Source organism: Rousettus aegyptiacus, unplaced genomic scaffold (assembly GCF_014176215.1).
Source record: "Rousettus aegyptiacus isolate mRouAeg1 unplaced genomic scaffold, mRouAeg1.p scaffold_m13_p_7, whole genome shotgun sequence".
Classification (NCBI taxonomy): domain Eukaryota; kingdom Metazoa; phylum Chordata; class Mammalia; order Chiroptera; family Pteropodidae; genus Rousettus; species Rousettus aegyptiacus.
In genome coordinates this window covers 77,513,323-77,533,306 of record NW_023416310.1, presented here as the reverse complement: position 1 = coordinate 77,533,306, position 19,984 = coordinate 77,513,323, and the positions used below count along the sequence as shown (strand labels likewise).

Genomic DNA, 19,984 nt, shown 5'->3' with positions numbered 1-19,984 from the left:
CCTCCTTTTCCTCCAAGGCAGTGACTTGTGATTTTCCTTGGGGCTCTGGGATGCACTGAAGATGCCACCTTTCAAGAGAACCTGTTAGCTGGCGGCAGGGGCTCCGGAGACACGTTGCCTTGCCTGACATTTCAGCTTTGTCATTGACCTTGAGAATGTTGTTCAGTCCTTCTTAGCTTCAGGTTTCCCTTCTGGGAAATGGAGAAAATAGTGGATGTTTTCTGAGCACTCATTTTTAGCAGGATCTATGCTAAATGTTCTTACAAACATGACCTTCTTTAAGCTAATTGATAACCTGGAGAGTCGTTATCCCCACTTTCCAAATAAAAGCACCGAGGCTCAAAGAGGTTAAGTAAGTTGCCAGACTCACACAGCTAATATAAGTAAAGCACACGGAGCCCTTGTTTTTTAGCTCCTATTGCATAGCATATATATACCTCTGGCTTCATCCCCATTTTCTCCTACCGTAATACAGCAGTAAATTACCCCCTCACAGAGACTTTCAAGCTATCCATTCATTCATTCGGTCAGTCGACATTTTTTACAGCGCGCCAGACCCCGGATATACGTGATCGTGTCCACACCAGGTCTCGCCACCAGGGGCTCCTGTAGTGTGTCTTTTTCCCCCACGTAGTTTGCTTTAAGTCTGATTCAGAGCGAGTCTAAGTAGGAAGGAATCGGCACAAGATAAGAGAGAGGGCAGAGTCCTGTGGCTCGGAGGGAGTTCTCGATGAGGAATCCTGGACCCCAGACCAGTCACCTTCCGCCTGTTGAACCTCCGTTCGCCAGTCTGTAGAAAGAGTGATGAAGCCGAGCCTCTGGGCTTCCGAAACTGGGAGGGGGGTGGGTGGGAGCAGACAGGAGAGGGAGAAGATTAGAATATGTATTTTAGGCAGAGGCATCAATAGGTACAAACTAAAGGAGCTGTCTGGAGGGACTCCACAGGGTGACTTTGTACATCTAGGTTCTTGGAGCTTTGGTTGAAATATTTGACCCGTGGTTTGTGGTGTTTTCCAGGGTCGGCAAGCCTGTGTTCATTATTTGGGTGATTTGTTTGTCTATCTGACTTAATCACAAGACTGGATGATTACTGCCACTTTGCTTCTTGCAAAATGGAGACTTAGAAGGTGGTTATTACTTGTCTAGGGAAGGACAGCACTGGGTACGAGGATTTGGGAACCATCTCCAGAGGCAAATAAATACTACTTTTGGCCAAAACTCACAGGGACGGAACGTCTGCTATTCTAGATGCTGCTTTCCGGAGGGGAAGTGGGCATGGCAGACATGAGACAGAGCCATGATGAAGACTGGGGGGTGGGGTGGGTTCGCGAGTTGCAGGTAGAAGAGCCAGAGGGGGCTAGAATCCAAGTCCAGGAGCAAAAGTTGGCATTTGAGCTCTTTCCTGCAACCCTCTCAGTTAGAGATGCAGGAACAGAGGCCCAGGGAAGGAAGGTCACCTGCTTACGTTACTCCATAGTGGCACAGCTGGGACTAGAACACAAATTCCCTGCCTCCTTCCACGCCGGGGACAACAGGGACAGATCTGGTGTCAGGGCAAAGTTTCTGGATCTGTTGGGCCAGCCCCGAGGAGTAGGAAGGCCAAGAGGAGCAGCGAGGTGCAGGGAAGGACTCGGGGACTGTAGGCTGATGGAGTCTGTTTCTTCTTTCGCTTGCCAGGTACACCAAACCACTCACCTTTGCCGACTGCATCAGCGATGAGCTGCCACTAGGCTGGGAAGAGGCCTATGACCCACAGGTTGGAGGTTACTTCATAGACCACAACACCAGTAAGTTCCCGCATCCTCCTTCCCTTATCCCCTTTCCTTACTCCCCTGCCTCCTCGCCCAGCACCCCACGTCTGGAAGAGCTACCGGCAGAGTTTCTGGAAGCCAGATTGTGTTGTGTTTTCCATCGTTACATAGAGATGTCAATGCAGAAAGAGATGGATATGCATTCTCATATAAAATAACAGTTTAGAAGGGTTTAAATAGAATCTGAAATTTGCCCTTTTGCAACCCATCTCTCCACTTTTTTAAATTAATTAATTAATTTGATTGAAGAAATGATTTAAAATTTTTCCCCCATCTACTTCTCCTCCCCTTCCCCTCCCTATCTCCCCGATTTTACAAAGCCTACACTGCTAACAATGCATGTGTCATTCCAGAAATTTGCTAATTATGTGTTGATGCGTGTGTATGCATATATTCTCTTCTTTTTTACATATACCAATTGATGTGCAGAAGATTTGTTTTTTTTCCGTAAAAGGTAGTTGTGTCATTGTCATTGCCGGATCATCTTAGAGCACCCAGAGCCCCCAGCGAGTGTCCAGCAGTGTGCACACACGCGTGTCCATAGTGGAGGGGTGTGAGTGTGTACGTCCAGCCCATCACGCCAGTCAGCACACCCTCACTTTGTATGTGCCCCAAGAATCCTGGCCCAGAGCGCAGACTCCTGGTGTCTTTCTCTCTGGGCCTGTGATGGAGGAATAGGTTGAGAAAGAGAGGGGCGTGTTGTCCGAGAGGTGGAAGAACCCAGGGTGTGGTCCTCCATCCCAGAGAGTCGATGCATATTTGGGCCTCATCCGTTGTGCGCCTTCTTGGCCAACACTATTCTCGTCCTCTGAAATTTGCTGCCCCATTTGTTCTTGTGTGCAGAGGAGAGAGGACTTATCTGTCTTACCCCCAGCCTTCTGAACTGGAGGGTTTCGTTCATCCTTTCAGGCCAGAGGAGGTTGGAATGAAATGGAACATACCTGGCAAAGCCTGAAGGCTGAGAAAAGGGCTTCAAATCCTAATAACCCATTTACTGAGCATATACTCTGTGCCACGTGCTGGGCTGGAGTTTGATAGGCATCGTCTCATTTAACCCTCCCAACTGCCCTGTGGGGTATTAGGACGGTTATCCCCGTATCGTTATTATAAACAGAACCTGGAGGTAGTAAGTGGCCGTTCAGTGCTCAGGGCTAAAACACGGCGCAGCTGGCATTTGAACCCGTGCTGGGGAGCGGAGTTGTGCCGCTCCATCCACTTCCTCCTCTGGGTTTCAGTAGCACCTGGCCACGCCTCTCGTGCCCCTCATCGCTGTGTCGTAGAGCCATCTACCTGTCGCTGCAGGCTCTTCTGGAGCAACATACTATCTCATTCATCTCCGTAACCCCAGGCCTCTGCCCGGTGAGGCACATAGTAGGTTTGCACTTGACCTTTGCTAAGTAGAAAAGAGCATACGTGCACGAATGTATGACTGAAAGGGTGAATGAGCGGGCTGCCGTTGGCACCAAAGTGCGGAAGAGTTTCCGAGAGACGGCTAATGGCATTAATTGCGTCGTTGGGGGTAGCAGAGCTTTTTATTAGCGCTCGTAATTGCATACTGGATAATGAGAAGTAAATATGCCTAATTGAGTGTGTATGGGGAATGAGGTTAATGCTGGGAGGGCCACATAGTGGGCTGGGTTAAACACTGATGCCCAGGAACCCTCGTCAGTCCTTTCCTCTTTCGAATTGCTGAGTGCATCCCCCTCATTAAATTCCGATGGCGGGAGTGGGATTTTAAGGTGCTTCTGGGAGATTCTGGAGGAAGAGAAGGAAGGAAAGAGTAGCAAGCTGTGGCAGAGTTTATTCTTAAGGTGATGCGTGAAATGGGGCGGGCGTATGGCAGAGTGTGAATAAATGGGGGCCAGAATGGGAGGAATTCTATCCAGTGTCAGCCCTCAGGCTGCTGGGTTTTTTTTGGTTTGAGGGTGCTCTCACTGGGCGAAGGGCACCGCCTCTGTAGATGGAGCCAGTGATGCACATACGACCACTGAGGCCCAAGCATCCAGAGCCGCGGACTCGGACCTGTCCTCCGTGTGTGTCTTGTTCATTGACTGAAATTACTCTCTTAGGAGTTACAGATACAAGAGGATTCGAACAGATTAAATTCATTCATTCATTCATTCATTCATTCAGCAAATATTTATCGACTACCTACAATGTGCCGGGCACTGTTCTGGGAGCTCAGGATACATGAGAGTGCAAACTGGCAATGACCCTGTCCCTTCTAGGGCTTTCATTTTGGCAGCAGAGAAAACGAACAGAATACATAAGCGGATCATGTCGTATATTAGAAAATTATCAGTATCACGGGAGAAGGAGAAAGCAGAGTGTGGGGCCAAGGTGTGCCGGGGTGCGTCTGAGGGGGGAAAGGGGGGGACAGCAGGAAGGACTTGATGAGAATGTGTGAGCTGAGACTTGAAGGAGGTGACAGAGCATTTCATGCAGAGAGAGTAGATAGAGCAGAAGTCAAGGTGCAGTCACACTCAGCTTGCTCGAGAGACGGCAGGGCGGCCGGCGTGCAGAGAGCAGAAGGGGCGAGCGGGCAGGGAGGAGGGCATGTGGCCGGAGGACGGCGGGTCGCCAGTGGGGCAGTGGTCTGCCGCCCGGGTTCTGCTGGCTTTTGCTCCGCATGGGGTGGGAAACCCTTGGAGCGTTTGAAGTAGATGAGCGGCATGTTCTTCTGGTCTTAAATACCAGTCATTAATTCAAAATTAACCTGTCTACAGACCGTATTTACCGCGGGGCCATGATTATACAACTCCCGGTGTGTCAGTCACCCCTAACCCCACCCACCAACCGGGAAATGGCTGAGAAGTGACAGTAGTGGGCACTGGTGCTTTGGCCTCGTCCACATCTGCTCAGTGTCTAGCTGCCCGTTTTCCTTTAATGCTTTTTGTCTTCTGACTCCCCCCCCCCTCCAAATTATGGCTGTGCATATTTATTGTACACATAATTTAAAAAAATTAAAATCAAGACATACCGACTGTTGATAATTTGCTAAGAAGTTTTCTCTTAATCTTTTGGAGAATGTACACATCTACTTCGATAAATACAAAATTATACAGTTTTGCACCCTGTGCTTTCGCTTTTTTATCAAAAGCACCTTTCCATCTTATTTTTCCTCGAAGACATTTTTTTCAGTGGTCAGCCGTAATAGTGGATTATATGAATATAACATACTTATTTGAGCAGTTGTTTCCTGTATAACCTTGAACAACTACTTAACCTCTCTCTGTCTCAGTTTTGTCTTCTGCGTAATGAGGGTAGTAGCAGAATCTCCTTTATGGAGTTAGTGTGAGCATCGAAAGAATAAATCGACATAAAGTAATTAGAATAGTACTTGGCATAGAATAAACATTAAGTACTTGTTATTTATGTTCATCGTCATCATCATGGTTTTGTACAAAAGCTCTTTGCCTGAATTTTTTTATTAATTGTGATAAATTACAATGGGGATTACTGGCCAAAAGGCATTAACATTTTAAGGCTTTTCACGTGAATGGTCAGAGATAGTCCTCTGGTTAGGCCGTTCCATTTCCAGTAGACCATGAGGGAGCCTATTTATTTATATCCTCTGAAATATTATTTTACTTTCCTTTACTTTTTTCTCCTACCTGTTCTCAGACAGATTGACTTTAGGTTTAGAAGTCGATCCTGATTTATTTTGTTTGTTTGCTTACTCAAAACGAAGAGTCCCTGTTGTTTAATAGGTAAGTTTGACCCATTCACATTTATTGTGGATTTTCTATTCATCATGCCTTTTGCTTTCTGGTAGCGGATTCCACAGGCCACCAACCCCACAGATATTCGCGAGGTACTGACCTAGAATCTCTGGGGTCTGTTCCAGAAACCACTCAGATTGAGGACCCCCGGGTACAATGGCGGCGGGAGCAGGAGCACATGCTGAAGGATTACTTGGTGGTGGCCCAGGAGGCCCTGAGTGCTCAGAAGGAGATCTACCAGGTGAAGCAGCAGCGGCTGGAGCTGGCGCAGCAGGAGTACCAGCAGCTGCACGCCGTCTGGGAGCACAAGCTGGGCTCCCAGGTCAGCTGTGAGTACCTCCCACCGCCAGCGCCCCCAGGGAAGGGGGGTGCCTTGCCGGGCTGCGTCCTGCCTGCGCCTCTCGGCGCTTCACAATTCTCTCTCCGTCTTCCTCCGTGCCCACTGCTCGCGCAGACCGCCTCTTCCTGCTCCTGCTGCCCTGCAGTGATCCGTTTGCCATTTGCCTTCCTTCCGTTTTCTCTCACTCGTTTGTCATCACCTCAGAATGCTGACCCGGTTACGTTATCTTCCGTGGCTGGGGGAAGTTGCGGGTGGAGAGTTAGTGTTTCATGGGCATGGAGTTTCGGGTTGGGAAGACGAAAAAGTTGTGGAGGTAGATGCGGAGGAGGGTGTTGGCGATGGTCGTTGCACAACAATGTGAATGCACTTAACGGCCCTGAACTGTACACTTAAAAATGGTGAAAGTGGCCAATTTTATATGTATGTTTTACCACAATTTAAACAACAAAAAAAAATCTTCAGTGGCTTCGTATCGCTCTTTCCATGGCCTGCAGAGCCGTATGAGACCAGGCCCCTGCCCGCCACTTCCAGCGCATCCCATGCCCTCATCTTAAGGCTCCAGCTGCCCCGAGACACTCCCGCCCCCAGTTCCGCTCCCCTAGCCTGCTCTGCACCTTTTCGCCTCGGCGCTTCTGCACAGCTGGCTCCTTCTCGTCCTTCCAGGCTTGTCTTTCAGGTCGTTTTTCTCTGAGCGTCTTCCTCGCGACAAGTCCGTCAGCAGCGTGCCCTCCTCAGAGTTAGCCCCTGCGGTGGCTCTCTGCTTATTTTCTTTGTAGCACGTATCACAGTGCGTGCGCTTATATGTCTACGAGGATGTCCTCCACTAGAATATAGACGTGGTAAGGCCGGGGCTCCCTCGTTCACCTCGCATCTGCAGGAGGAGAGCAGGTGTGCCCGAGCCCCCAGCCCCCCGTTCCCAGCGCATGCCATGCCAGCACCGGAGCTGTCAGGGGGCCCGCCGACCTCTTCCAGTGCGTCGTGGTTTTTTGTTTTCCTTCGACCACTGTTTCTAATATCTAATCCTTTCCCATGCTGAGTGAGAGCTTACTTACATGATGGGCTCTCTGCTTCAGACTGAATATGCTATTTCAGTTAATCCTCGTAACAACTCTGTGGGCATGTACAATTAATATCCCCCTGTAACAGATAAGGAAACTGAGGCTTAGAGAGGATCGATAACATGCCGAGACTTACAGCTGATGAGAGGCAGCAATAAGTTGCAAACCCATTCCGTCTGTCCTTTCCACATTTTCAGGATGGGCCAAGGGGCCAGCATTAGGCTGTGGTGTCAGGGTGGCCGTGGCTTCACTGGGTCACCAGACTCTCCTTCTGTGTGAAGTCATCACTTTGAGAAGTTTGGTTTTCCAGGCCTAGAGATCGTCACTAGGGTTTTAGCACTTAATCTGTCTTAGCTTAGGCTGCCATAACAAAAATACCATACAGACCCAGGGTGGTTTAAACAACAGAAATGTATCTTCCCACAGTTCTCGAGACAGGAAGTCCCAAGATTAAGGAGGCAGCATGGTCTGGTTCTGGCGAGAGCCCGCTTCTTGGCTGGTACATGGCCCCACCTTCTCACTGTCTTACCGCACAACAGAGATGGAGACAGCAAGCTGCCTGGCACCTCCTCTCATTAAGACGCTGGTCCCTTCTTGAAGGCCCCACCCACATGACCTCATCTAAATCTAAGCACCCCCAAGAGCCACACTTCCAAATACCGTCACATTGGAGGTTAGGGCTTCAACACACGAACTTCAGTGGGGGACACAATTCAGTCTATAGCACTGTCCTTACCATAGCCCAAAGGGGAGCTATTGTCTCTAGTAAAACTCAGATTCAAAGAGGTGAAGTGATTTTTTTCACTCTAAATTTTGAAAAAAAAAAAAAAAATGACAAGTGTGTACACTTTCCTGTTTGAGGGGCAGGATATTTTACATAGACCCAGAGTGTCACCCCACACGTCACTTGCCTAATTTCGGAGGATAACATGTATTTTCACATGGGATAGAGCCGCAGCTGCCACCTTACATGGCTGTTACATGCGCATCACCCACAACGAGACAGCCTGACGTCGGCTGCCTTCTGAAGTGGTGCAATAGGACATCCTGGAGGATTCTTGACAAAAAGGTTTACTTTGAATGGAATCATGAAGAAACAGCCAGACAAATCCATAATGTGGAATATCCTACAAGATAATTGGCTCGGACTCTTAAGAAAATGCTGTGAAAAACCAAAAAGATCGGAAACAGTCCTAGACTTTTAAGAAAGCCTTTCAGGAGGCATAAATCAGATAAAACATGTATACCTTGATAAGACCCCAGATGGACGTCGAGGCGGGGGGTGGGGGGAAGCAGCCAGAAAGGACATTCTCAGAGAACTGAAATGTTTTCATAATGATGTTGTGGCTGTCTAGGAGAACGTCCTGTCCCTTAGGACATGCATGTCTGCAGTGTAATTCTAAAGAGGGTCCAGGGGCTAAAAAAACAAAAACTGCAGTGTCGGTTTACTCAGCAGATCAGCAGCCGTCAGTGACACATTGCTGCCTTCGAATACGGGATAGGTTTTCATCTTTGCCACCATTGCCAATAATCATTTATTGAGGACTTATCGTGAATCAGACATCCTACCGAGAAAAAGAATTAGGGTAGGGGGGTGGGGAGGGATAGACAGAACAAATGCAGAGAAATGCTAAAAATTGGATCTAGGTGAAGGATCTAGCAATATTCATGCTGTCACGCTTTCAAATTTTCTGCAAATGTAAAGTTTCTAAAATAAAGTCAGGGTGGGGAAAGGAGTCAAAAGGGGCAGGGATGAAGCGTTCCCGCAGAGCAGGGCCGTGGTGGGGGTCGCAGTCGCTGTGCTCGAGAGCCAGAAGTCTTGGCCCGAGTCCCCATTCCATCGTTACCACGTCCTCTTGTGAAGCGCACCTCATCTCTTTAAGTCCGACATTCCTTTGGTTTTAATGTGGAAATGTTAAGAGTACGTATACCTCATGGCTCCATGTCAGGGGTTTTCAGCCTCAGTACTGGAGACATTTGGGCCGGATAAATCTTCGTCGTGGGGGTTATCCTGTCGATTGATATTTTGCAGCATCCCCAGTCTCTACGCACCAGATGCCAGTAGTACCCCGTGCCCTGATTTGTGACAACTGGAAATGTCTCTAGACATTGCCAAATGTGCCCTTGGAGGCAAAATCCCCCCAGTCTGGAAACGGTGGTCTAGGTAGAACAATTCCCTTAGAACATATGAATGGCTCAATAAATGTTCTTCTTGGCATGAAACACTTTACATAATATTTTGAGAGTACGGAGTCTGGCGCTGGACTGCCTGGGTCCAAATCCAGGATATGCAGTTACTAGCATTGTGACCTCACACAAGTTAAGCTACTTCTCTCCATCTCAAAGAGGATATAATAATAGTATTGCCATCATTGGGACGTGATGGGGCTTAAAGGAGTTAACAAATGTGAAGTTCTTGAAATAGTGCTTGTCATATTCTTAAGCTCTGAATAAATAATATTTATTACTCGATATTATTCATCGGCATTGAAATGACAAAGATTTTTTTAACAGGTTCTTGGGATCAGTAAGCATAAACCCGTGACCAGTGGTAGGGAGTAAATGGCACAGTCCTCTTACAAGACTGCCGGGTGCTCCCAAGAATGCCACCAGGCTCAACGATACCACCATTTTGAATGTTCAAGGACTCCCATCTAAAGGGAGTGGGGTCATCTCAGGTTAACCTATCTGAGATCCTAACTAGCTAGGAATTGGGGCACCCCCCCAGCCCAAGCCTCCCAGTTAAAGAGGCATGACACAAGCCTCCTCATGACCTTCTTCGGGTTTTACAAGCCAGGTTCACCTTCCAAGTCAAGCTCTCCAGCATGTCGACAGACTGGAGAGGTCGCATGCCTCGCTTCTAACTCAGATGGCCTGCTGGAACTTGTGAGAGTTTCACCACCTGGCCTTGGCTGCTGTAGGGCCTGGGGATGGAGACTTTGCTGTCACCTCTGGTGCAATCTCTAGTTCTGTGGGGAAGGAGAAGAGAACGAACACCTGTTATATTCCTGCAGGGCAATATGCTGGCCACTCTGTATGTGTCATTTAAAGTAACCTCCGTCTCTACTCACATACACACGGACACACGCAATCCGGCAGCACATTGCTGTTCTCATTTTACAGATAAGGAAACTGAGGCCCAGAGAGGGGATGTAGCTTCCCCAAGGTCACCCCGCTAAAAAATGCAGAACTAGCCTCTGGACACAGGAACATCTGACCTCAAAACCAATTCTCTTCATTTAACCCAAGTCAGCCAGTCAACTTCTAAGGTTCTCAGGCTACTCTGGGGCCCTCCCAGCCTCTGAAAAATGAGATCTCAGGAGAGCTGGATTCTTCGAGTCCTCACCAGGCTCCCTCCTGCCTCTCTCCAGGCCTTGGAGGGAGGAAATTTGAAAAGTAAATCATTGGGAGGCTTGTAGTTAAAAATGCCAGTAGAACCACCCACCTGATTTCAGTCACTTCTGAAACCAAGAAAAGATCAGATAGATTTTTAAAGGCATACATGCGTAAGGATAAGGAGACTTGGAGAAAAAAAGAACGGCGGTAATTAATATGTGGAAGCTGGAAAGAGGACAGACAGGCGGCAACCTATCTGATAGACTTGAGAAAAGAGGAAATGGGCCTGTAGTGACAAAAGCAAAAGCTCTAGTCTGTGCAGGGCACCTGCAGAAGCCTTGCAGATCGGAGAAGCACCTGTCTCTTGGAACAGACGTGAAGTGAGGAGGGTCTCACATATAGAGGATGAAAGTTGTTTCTGAGACAGACCACCCAATCACCTCCCCCAATTACTACAGCCAGGCAATTGCCCATCCTCAACCTGGCAAAAGACTGGAGGTTTATTGTTTGGAGAGAACAAAACAGAGTCTCTGGACTACAGGATATGGGCAAGTTCAATGCCAGGGTGTGACATACTGGAAACGTGGAGATGAAGCGAACATAGACAGGATTTTGAGACTGCAGTCCGCATGTGCCACTTGGTTCCCAGAAAGGTGGCAGGCTGGACAGTAGAAGAGTCTGCGGAAATCTGAGCAGAGAAGAGAGAGATGGAGAGAAAATATGCAAACACACTAACACTGAAGACTCCTGGATGAAATAGTCCAGCCACATCCTGCACCACATAACCCACAGTCAGCAAGTGCCACTCCAGCACCCACGCTTACATGCGAGTCAACAGCTGTGATTCTAGACAATGAGGAAGGCCTCGGACATGAAAAATAGAGGTTGAAACAAATGCACGGTGATGGGAAGGCCTGGGAGGGAACAGGGGGTGTGCGTGGAGGAGAAAACGCCAAGAAGCTGCACAGCCAAGAACGGGATGCTCCATCTTATGAAAAAGAACCTTCGGGGAACACGAAAAGAGCCTTTGGAAATCAAAGTACGGGAATGAAAAATCCATAGGAAGACTAGAAGGTAAAACTGAGGAAACCTTTTTAAAAAGATACGAGATGAAAAATAAGGGAACAAATGGAGCGCCAGGCCATGAAATCTGAGTGAGAATAGTGCAGATAGAGCAGAGGAAACCAGGAAAGACGCATCCGTGAAATTATTCATAAAAATTTCCCAGAGCTGATGGAGGAGGGTCTTCACATTGAACAGGCTCCGGGAACGGCCAGCACAAGGGATAAAAGTCAGCCCCAACATGACACATCATTGCGCAGCTTCAAACACGGAGGGCGGGGGGGACGGTTCAAGGTCCTGAAAGCTTTCAGAGAGAAAAACCAAGTTGCACAAAAGCTGGGGCTCACATTTAAGTTCCCTTTGCTGTTCTTTTGGTCCTTTTATCTTCAGACTAAGAGGAATGAAAATATTGAGGCCAAAAGTTGCCCGGATTCCTCCTTTTTCCATTTTTCTTTACTATGGCTGTCATCTATTCGGTATACAGTCACGTTTGTTTTCTGTTGGTTCCCAGCTTTGAAGTTTAAAAAATAAAAAAAAACAACCTTGTTGATTTCACTTTTTGGCATCTTAATTATGATGTGTCTTGGTGTGGGCCTCTTTGAGTTCACCTTGTTTGGGACCCTGAGCTTCCTGGAACCTTCTGGATCTAGGGTTCTAATCGCCCCACTAAAAAGAACCAGTGGTCCTTAGCAAAATGGCCGAGTCCAGGGCTGAGCTGGGAGAGTCAGCCAGGACCATATCGTGGCAGAGTAAGAAGGTGCTTGAAGCGTGACAGGCACAGAAGCCAGTTCGAAGGAGCACCTAGTGGCCAAATCTGGAAGCAATCTGAACATCAAAATAAGTAATGATAGTAATGGATTATAAGCCGTTGAATAAAATCAGAATCCATAGATCCGTCTTGACAAAAGTAAATAAATAAGGGAGAAAGAAAGATCCTACAGTAAAATATTAACTGATAAATGCAGAAGGAATGATAGAGTTTAAAAATTACTCTCTGGCACTCATTCCAGTAATTTGATTCGGGCAAGAGCCATCAATACACTATAAGGAACAGGATAGTCATAAAGCTTTATGTTATCTCTGCACAGGTTAGTTATTACACAGGAAAATAGTAAGTTGACAGTAAAGTTGGAGGACATGTCCAGGACTTGGCGCTCAAAGTTAGCATCATCACCAACATAGGAACAAATCGCAGTCACCTGCCACCTGATAGGACGAGTGAGAAACACAGTGTCACGTCTGGGGCGTTCCTCCCACCTGTGTGTAATCCGAATCTCATGAAGTATCAAACAACCCCAAATCGAAGGACGTTCCGTAAAATAACTGGCCCCATCCTTCCAAAATGTCACATTTGAGAAGGAAAAACGCTAAGACTGACCCAGACGAAGGAAGGCTAAAGAAACGCGACAACTGACATGCAGCAGGTGATCCTGGACTGGATCCCGGACCCGGAAAATTCTTACTACACGTGACAAGACAGTGAGTAAATCTGAATAAAGTCTGTGGGTTGAATAATAAAAAATTACTAGGGCTCAGAATAGTTCCAGACTTCTCAATGGCAACACTGGAAACCTGAAGGGCAATGCAGTAGTGCCTTCAAAATTTTAAGGAAAACCATTTCCGACCTGTAATTCTATATCCAGCAAAACTACCTTTAGTCAAGTAGGGGGTAAAGATAGTTAGACTAGTTAGACATGCACGGTTTCAAAAAGTTTATTTTCTTCACAGTTTTCTTCTCAGGAAGCAACCAGAAGGGTTGTTCTACCATAATGAGGGCCTGGGCCACAGAAGGAAAGACATGGTGTTTAGGAGAGAGGAGGAGGCAAGGAGGGGGCCTCAGGGGGCCAGCTGTGCAGACAGCAAGCAGCTCCCGCCAGAGCCGGCACAGACCTGGGCGAAATGGAGTGAGAAAGAGGAAGCCAGCAGAACGGGGCCACTGGCCTGCACTCTGTGAGAGGAGAGTCAGTTAACTGGCAGAGTGAGCTTGAATCCGTGATAAGTTTGTAGGCAAGCATAAAAATGCCAATTATTAACTCTTGGAAAAATAAATGCGCTAGAAAGGAAAAGTAAGCAAGTCGGCTACACGCCTCTGCCCCGCATAGTGTTTGCAGAGTAAAAGTAATGCAAACACTGAAGATTGCTTCACCCAAACCATGCTATCTCCAAGGAGCACGGGGAGCGGGGAGGGCTGCCTGTGTTAGGTGCAGGAGCGGGGCATGAAAGGGAACTTAAGCCTCCATTCTCCGAAGAGACAAGTAAATAAATAATGCCTAAGACTGAGAAGATCAAGAAGCAGCAGCACATGCATATCAGACACCCAGAGGCAGAGACCCAAGAAACTGGCCGGCGGTGTTCAGATGGTTCCCTTTCACAGAGCGAGATGTGGGACTAGGGGTGATCCCTATGGAACGCTCTCTTTTTTATAGCAAAACCGGTACAGTGTTGGACCATTAAACTGTGTTCGCGTGTAACTTGAATAAAAACCAAAAGTGAACACCATGAAAAGGCGAGACTTTACAGGCAGTTTCTAAAGTCCTGTTCGTTGGAGGGTTAGTGAGTGGACACGGACAGAAAGCAGGAAGCGGATGACCTATTTCTTGATCGAGGTGCTGGTGACTTTCTGGTATCTTTCTTTCTGGTCTGGTTTTAGTTATGCATATGTATGCATGTGTTGTTTACTGTGTATATTTTCCAAGTTTCTGTTACTCTTCATATTTTTTTATAAACTTGTTTTCATATAACAATAAGTTTTAGACATTTTTCCCTTTTGTTCAGTATTCTGCTCCATCATTTTAAGCCGCGTTAGTTGTACAGTCTCTGTTTTATGTATATACTGTATTTACAGTACAAATCCTCCTTTCCTGGACATTTAGGTTATTCACTATCAGTCATTCCTTTCTAGCTTTATCTAGATGGCCAAATATGCCAACTTCGCCAAAACATGTTTCTTCTACAGAATTTTTTTTCTTTTTTGTTGCAGTGGTTTCTGGTTCATCATCCAGCTCTAAGTATGACCCTGAGATTCTGAAAGCCGAAATCGCCACTGCAAAATCCCGGGTAGGACCTCTTTGTCTGTGCTATCAATAGGGGCCACTGAGGCGGCCTCAGGCAACTGCCCCCCCCCTCGACCAAGAGCAGAGTAGATGCTTCATCCAGCGGGAGCCGTTCTTACTTCTACGGTTATTATATTGCCTCTTGCTTCCATGCACGGCAATCCCACACCCATCGCCTGCTTTAAGTAATGCATGACCCAATGAGAATAGGAAAGGAGCATCCGAGAGTGAAGATGACTTGAGAGAGATCACCCAGCCAGACCAGCTAGGTAGTGGGGAGGTCAAGCTCTGTCCCAGGTCGGCCAGCTCCTGTCTACTTCCTGTTTCCCTGGAGTGAGGGCTGGTCCTGGACGGCCTGGCAGGACCCCGGGCTGGGATGCCGACTGAGTAGGCAGCTGCGGAGACCCAGGCGGCGTCAGTGAGGGCAGGGTGTTGTGAACAGTGTGGCCCAGGTGACGTTGACTTGAGTCATTATGCAGGCAGCGGGGGCGCTCTGGGTTCCTCTTTGGGGAGAAAGCCGCCTGCAGTTCACTGTCAGCCTCTTACCTAGTCCCATGTGCGCTTGGTTTTCTGTCACCTAGGTCAACAAGCTGAAGAGAGAGATGGTTCACCTGCAGCAGGAGCTACAGTTCAAAGAGCGTGGCTTTCAGACCCTGCAGAAGTAAGTCCGTCCTGCCATGCCCCCTGCCCATGCTCCCCTTCTGCCCTCCATCTCTCCCTGTCGGGCCCTTTCCTCCCTCCTCTAAGTGTGTCTCAAATCATTCGATTCCAGTCCCATTCCATTGGCATTTACTAAAGAAACCATCATCCAAGGGTCAGGTTTAGAAGGAGAAAGGGAGGGGTCGTCTCAGACCACAGAGTTCTCCTCGTCCCCTGATTCCAGAAGCCGTTAAGCTCCGTTTCATTCAGTTGAGTTTTACGAGCCAGTCACAGAAACGAGTACTCTGGGGCGTTTCTCTTCACCTGTCTCAGCCCCTCCAGTGGAACCAGCAGAATCTCAAAGGCACACAAACCAGACAGGCTCTCTTTGCCCATGACCCTAAAACCGAACAGCGACTTCATCTGCCATGCTCGGTGGACGGAACGAGGCTCTCTCCACCGCAATGTGTGGCTTGAGGAGTTCCCAGAGCAACTTCGACCCAGTGTAGTTTTCCCTTTTAGAGGCGAAGCTGCAGCTACGCAAGATGCAGCTCTGCCCGTTTGCTCTGAGCAGTTCTGTTCACCGTCATCGTCGTGACTGTGCTCCCTCAGAGCGGTTCGCTCTGTGCCGGGAAGCACTCTCAGCGTTTCTGCTTCTTGGGTGACCTCATTTGATTCTCCTCGCAACTCTATAAGGAATGTTCTTTTAGCTGACTGCATTTTATCGACGAGGAAATTGAGTCGCGTACTAAGTGCTCTGTAGTAATTGTTAGTTGACTGTTACCATTAACCACGCGTATAACCGAGATTCATGCGTCGAGTCACCTTCAGTCCATCCGATGGACTCATTGGACAGTCATGACAGAGGTGCCTGGAAGCTCCAGGGAGGACATCCAGTAGAGTTTTCTGGTCTCGGGGACACGTCCCTTAGATTCCTGAGGAGGTCTCATCTTGTGTACAAGCAGTGGCTTCTGTAGTCACTTGCTTTTTCTCTCTCCCTGACTATACGTTTTCCTCGTGCCCTGAACTTCGTATCCACTCCCACCCTGAGCCTCTGGACGTCTGTCCCCAGGCCCAGTTCATCGGGGCCTGTTGGTTCTTTCTTACATCTTCCCACCAAGTCCCCACTGTCCGGGGCAAATCACCATGAATCCCTCCCAAAACAAGGTATAGGAAAGTGTTATAGATCGTGTGTAGTACATTTTTATATTATAAATCATTGCAAATTATGGTTTTATACATACGTGCTTATACAGATGTATATTATTGACATATGTCTATAAACACATGCCAGTCCTATCTCAAACCAGATTCCGATCTCATTAAGGGATCGTGCTTTCTGCTTCTTGGTGATCTTCAGTAGAGCCAAGGACAGCGGAGGGCAGTAATGCGAGCTTCGAAAACTCCTGTTTTTGACCTGTAAAGCAAGCAGCGTCCTCAGGCCTCCGCTTGGCAGCGGGGCAGCTTCTGAGCACAGAGCGCAAGGGCCGCTCAGGTCCACGTCATCTGGCCACAGGCGTTCTCCCCTCCTCCCCCTTCCTGCAGTCCTGGGGAGCTTCTAGTGAGAACACTTCCCATTATTCTCTGAGCCACCACAAACCTGTTTTACCACTTTGTCACCCTGTAGCAGCATTGAAAATTCTTGTCGTTTGGGTAAGCCGAGCCGAAACCTCAAAGACAAGCCTCCTCCTTTTCCCTCCCTCCTCTCACCAGCCCGATGTTGGATATCAGACAGATTGGACTCCACAGCCGCCCTGGCTGCCCACGCCCCCCGGCGGGGCACACCTGCTGTAACGCACACCTTAGCATAGAGGGTTAGGCTTGTAGCCTCCGAACACATGGCCCGGGTTCGAATGCCAGTGTCCTGGGACCACCGGGTTTCAGTTTTTATTATTGTGAACATCGAGTTGGAAAATTCACATGAAGTGTGTGACAGTGACTGGCACATAGGAGCCCAGCGAGCGTAAGGGGTGGGGCGACCTCTCGCTGGTTGCCTGCTTGACCTTGGGAAGGATCTCGGATGAATTAAACATCCGCCCTGGGCTAGAGGCTGCTCTGGGTAAGCACTGTGCCTCAGTCACCTCGTTTCACTGCCTTGACTCCCTTAAGAGAAGTGTTTAGTAGTCGAGGCACTGACGGGGTTGAAAATGTACGTACCCAGGGCCGCCCAGCTAGTAAGCGTCAGAGCTGGGATTAGAACCCAGCACTATTGGATTTTGAAGTTCATGTCCTAAGACCTCCCTTTCCCTCCGCACCCGGAAAGCATAGGGCCCCTCTGTCTATATCCCGTGGGATCTGTTTCAGATTCTGATAAGGAACGATGAAGTCACTTCTACTTCCTAGCCTCCCTTGTTTGCATTACACGGGGCAAGGTGGGATGTATCCATTTGTTCAGTTCATGGTCCCCAACTCATTTTCAAGAGACGAGAGGTCGATGAGGATTGAAGGACACCTCCTAGGGGAGACTGAAAAATGGAGACAAAAGCCGGGGATTAGGGCCTGCCAGCTGCCTGGAGCCCACATAAATAGGGAAGAGTTGGGACTTGGCACCTCACCCCCATGGGAGGAGGACAGCACGGTATCTCTCTGCATGTCCCCAGAGCTGCCCTGCCCAGGTGAGAGTTGTCCAGACAAGACCGAGAGGAGCCGGCTGCTGTCGGAGCCTCTTCCTTGCGTCTCTGCAGCTACTGGGCGTGTGAACCTGACGTGCAGAGAGAAGGGACAGCTGTGTGGTTTGGAAATTCTAAAACACACACACACACACACCCCGAATACCCTCGCCTCCCCCCAACCACGCAACTTTTCTTTAACCTTAAAAAAAAACAAAAAAACAGACTCATTCACTGAGTACATAATGGTGACCCTTTGTTCTCCTCCCCTCACCCCAATCCCAAGAGTGTTCCCTCTTGGAGCTACTCTCTGGAGCCAAATTCCAGAGCCGGGGTTGCTAAGGCCCCTGAGAAAAATCAGGTAGAGGCTGTCTGAGGAGTCCAAGGCCCAGAGACAAACTGCTTCTGTCTCATCCTGCTGAGGATTCAAAGCCATCCTCACCCCGTTGGCAGAGGACAGCTGGGCACAGCCCCCCCTTCCCAAAGCCTCCAGCCCCTGGACCTGCTCAAGCAAACAACGCCCCCCCTTGCACCCGCCCCTCCCCTGCATTTGGGGCAGGGCCACCTCCAGTCCTGGACACTCCCTCGGAGGGGTCCTCCCCTCCACGGGCGTCTTGGGCCAGCCTTTGCTGGGGAGAGCTCCCTTTTGACTCATTTCTCAAACTAAATCCGAGAGCAGTCTTCTCTGACCTGGCTCAGGCCCAAGTCCTCGAAAGGAATAGACAGGCTATTTTTAGTGGGGAGACATCAATGGGGCTTTGTTTTCGCTCCGTGGAGGCTGAAATAACGAAAGGGAAAGGGGAGGATCCTGCCGAGGCCTCGTCCCTCCTCCCTCTCCTGCTCAGGGGCGCAGAGGATGAGACCAGGATGAAAACCTGTCCCCCCCACCCCCCCAGTGATTCCCACTCAGGTTATTTGGCAGGAAATGGGAAGGAATGCCTGCGAGCAGGGTCTCATCCTGAAGTAATGGGGTGTGTGATGCTTCCTCAGGGACCGTCACAACCCCTTTCCTCCACCTGGGACTGAAACCTCGGGGTAGCACGTGTAGCAACGTTGTGAAGCAGTTAAAATTCACCTCTGCCCTCTGAACACGTCCCCCAGCGCAGCCCCCTTCCCCAGAGGACCGGGGTCTACACCGTCTCCGGTTTGGTCTGACCTTCAGAAAACATCATGACCCTGAACTTTTTAAAATTCTCTCCCCTCCCCGCTACCCTGCCCCCCGCCCGCCCCCCATCAAAACAAACCTGTGCATAGGACCTAGATAAGCCGATAAGTGCTCCAGGCTAGAAGTATTTTAACCCCTTACATTCGTCTGCTCGTCCTCCACCATGTGATCTTCCATCCTTTATCCCACTGATAATTCCTAACTCCCCTGTGACGCCCCTGTGACGTGGGCTGGGCAGATGACGCTGTCCACCTTTTTTTAGAGGAGGAAACCGAGGCAAGACGACACTACTAAGCAGTAGGGCTGAGGGGTTTTGTCCTTTTTACCTTTCCGTCATCGTCATCGTGTGGTGAACTCCACACATGCTCTTCAAAGGGAGTGATTTTGCCTCCTCTTCCCCAGAGGACGTTAGATGAAGTATGGAGACATTTTTGGTTGTCACAACTTAGGGTTAAGATGCTACTGGCATCTAGCGGGCAGAGGACAGGGATGACACTAAACATGCTACAGTACCCAGGACAGCCCCCCCACAACAAAGAGTGGTCCAGCCTCAAATATCAAAAGTTCTGAGGTCGAGAGATAAAAGAACTAATATGCCAGGTGCTAAAATTACTCAAAACGTATTCAAGCCTGCTGGAGTCAACTTACAGGACACCACCACATAAATTATTAACTGTAACATAACTTAATGAGTGCAACGTCGCATCTCTGTACAACATCTTATGGGAACACCTAGCCCAGCCTGGAGGACCCAGGGAGGTAATCAGGGAAGGCTTCCTGTAAGAGCTGACACTTAGAGGACCCTTGACTTTGGGTGGTGTTGCTTCTGCTGCCCCACATTATGGGACGTTTGCAATGGAACAAGGTCCTTCTGTGCCTTATCCCACAGGCAGGAGAAAGAGGAGACTTCTTGAGGGGATGAAGCACCGTGGTCTGCTTTTGCCTTGGGGAAACCCCGCCCCTCGCCCCATCTCTGACTTTTCCCGTTGGCTGTCTCCTAGAATCGATAAGAAAATGTCTGATGCTCAGGGCAGCTACAAACTGGATGAAGCTCAGGCTGTCTTGAGGGAAACAAAAGCCATCAAAAAGGCCATTACCTGCGGAGAAAAGGAGAAGCAAGATCTCATTAAGGTACGAGAATTCCGTGACACGGGCCCCACCTCCATCTCTCCCACACACCTGTGCCTGG

The 19,984-nt window shown here is 48.9% G+C and overlaps 1 protein-coding gene across 11 annotated transcripts in view; it reads left to right on the top strand.

Moving 5' to 3' along the window:
- Positions 1-19,984, top strand: part of WWC1 (WW and C2 domain containing 1) — a 129,138-nt gene that overhangs the window by 62,503 nt on the left and 46,651 nt on the right. For 10 of the 11 annotated variants that reach the window (XR_004952144.1, XR_004952143.1, XR_004952142.1 and 7 more), the window contains exons 2-6: positions 1,678-1,787; positions 5,659-5,862; positions 14,310-14,386; positions 14,964-15,043; positions 19,797-19,926. Coding sequence is in view for 8 of the 11 variants with exons in the window: in XM_036224952.1 (XP_036080845.1) it covers positions 1,678-1,787; positions 5,659-5,862; positions 14,310-14,386; positions 14,964-15,043; positions 19,797-19,926 (601 nt within the window). In the remaining 3 variants the exon portion in view is untranslated. Of the gene's footprint in view, positions 1-1,068; positions 1,128-1,677; positions 1,788-5,658; positions 5,863-14,309; positions 14,387-14,963; positions 15,044-19,796; positions 19,927-19,984 lie in introns of those variants that run through there. The other variant, XM_016151433.2, reaches the window with a different exon arrangement.